The 202-nt window shown below is 58.9% G+C and overlaps 1 protein-coding gene across 1 annotated transcript in view; it reads right to left on the minus strand.

Annotated features, from left to right (window-relative positions):
* The window catches only part of ATP2C2 (ATPase secretory pathway Ca2+ transporting 2), a gene marked incomplete at its 5' end in the record, with an annotated part of 28360 nt that extends 28160 nt beyond the window's left edge, over window positions 1-200 (minus strand). The window contains one exon of the mRNA XM_018572439.1: window positions 129-200. Coding sequence (XP_018427941.1) covers window positions 129-200 — 72 coding nt within the window. The remainder of the gene's footprint in view (window positions 1-128) is intronic.
* Between the last annotated feature and the right edge of the window lie 2 nt (window positions 201-202).

A 202-nucleotide genomic window follows, 5' to 3' on the forward strand; every position in this document is an offset into this window, starting at 1 on the left:
CCACTGACAATACCGACACCCCCATACAACATTGACACCCCCACATTTAATATACCCTCCCGTATCCTCTCCAAATCTCAGCTGTCACCCATCAATGCCCCGCCCACCCGTGTGGCCCCCACACTGACCTCGTCTTTGAGCTCGGGGCCCCCCAGCAGTTGGTATCGGATCGGGAGTCTCCGCAGGTTGCTGAGCAGTCGGG

The sequence above is a fragment of the Nanorana parkeri genome, unplaced genomic scaffold, assembly GCF_000935625.1.
Source record: "Nanorana parkeri isolate BGI_ZX_2015 unplaced genomic scaffold, ASM93562v1 scaffold2031, whole genome shotgun sequence".
Lineage (NCBI taxonomy): Eukaryota > Metazoa > Chordata > Amphibia > Anura > Dicroglossidae > Nanorana > Nanorana parkeri.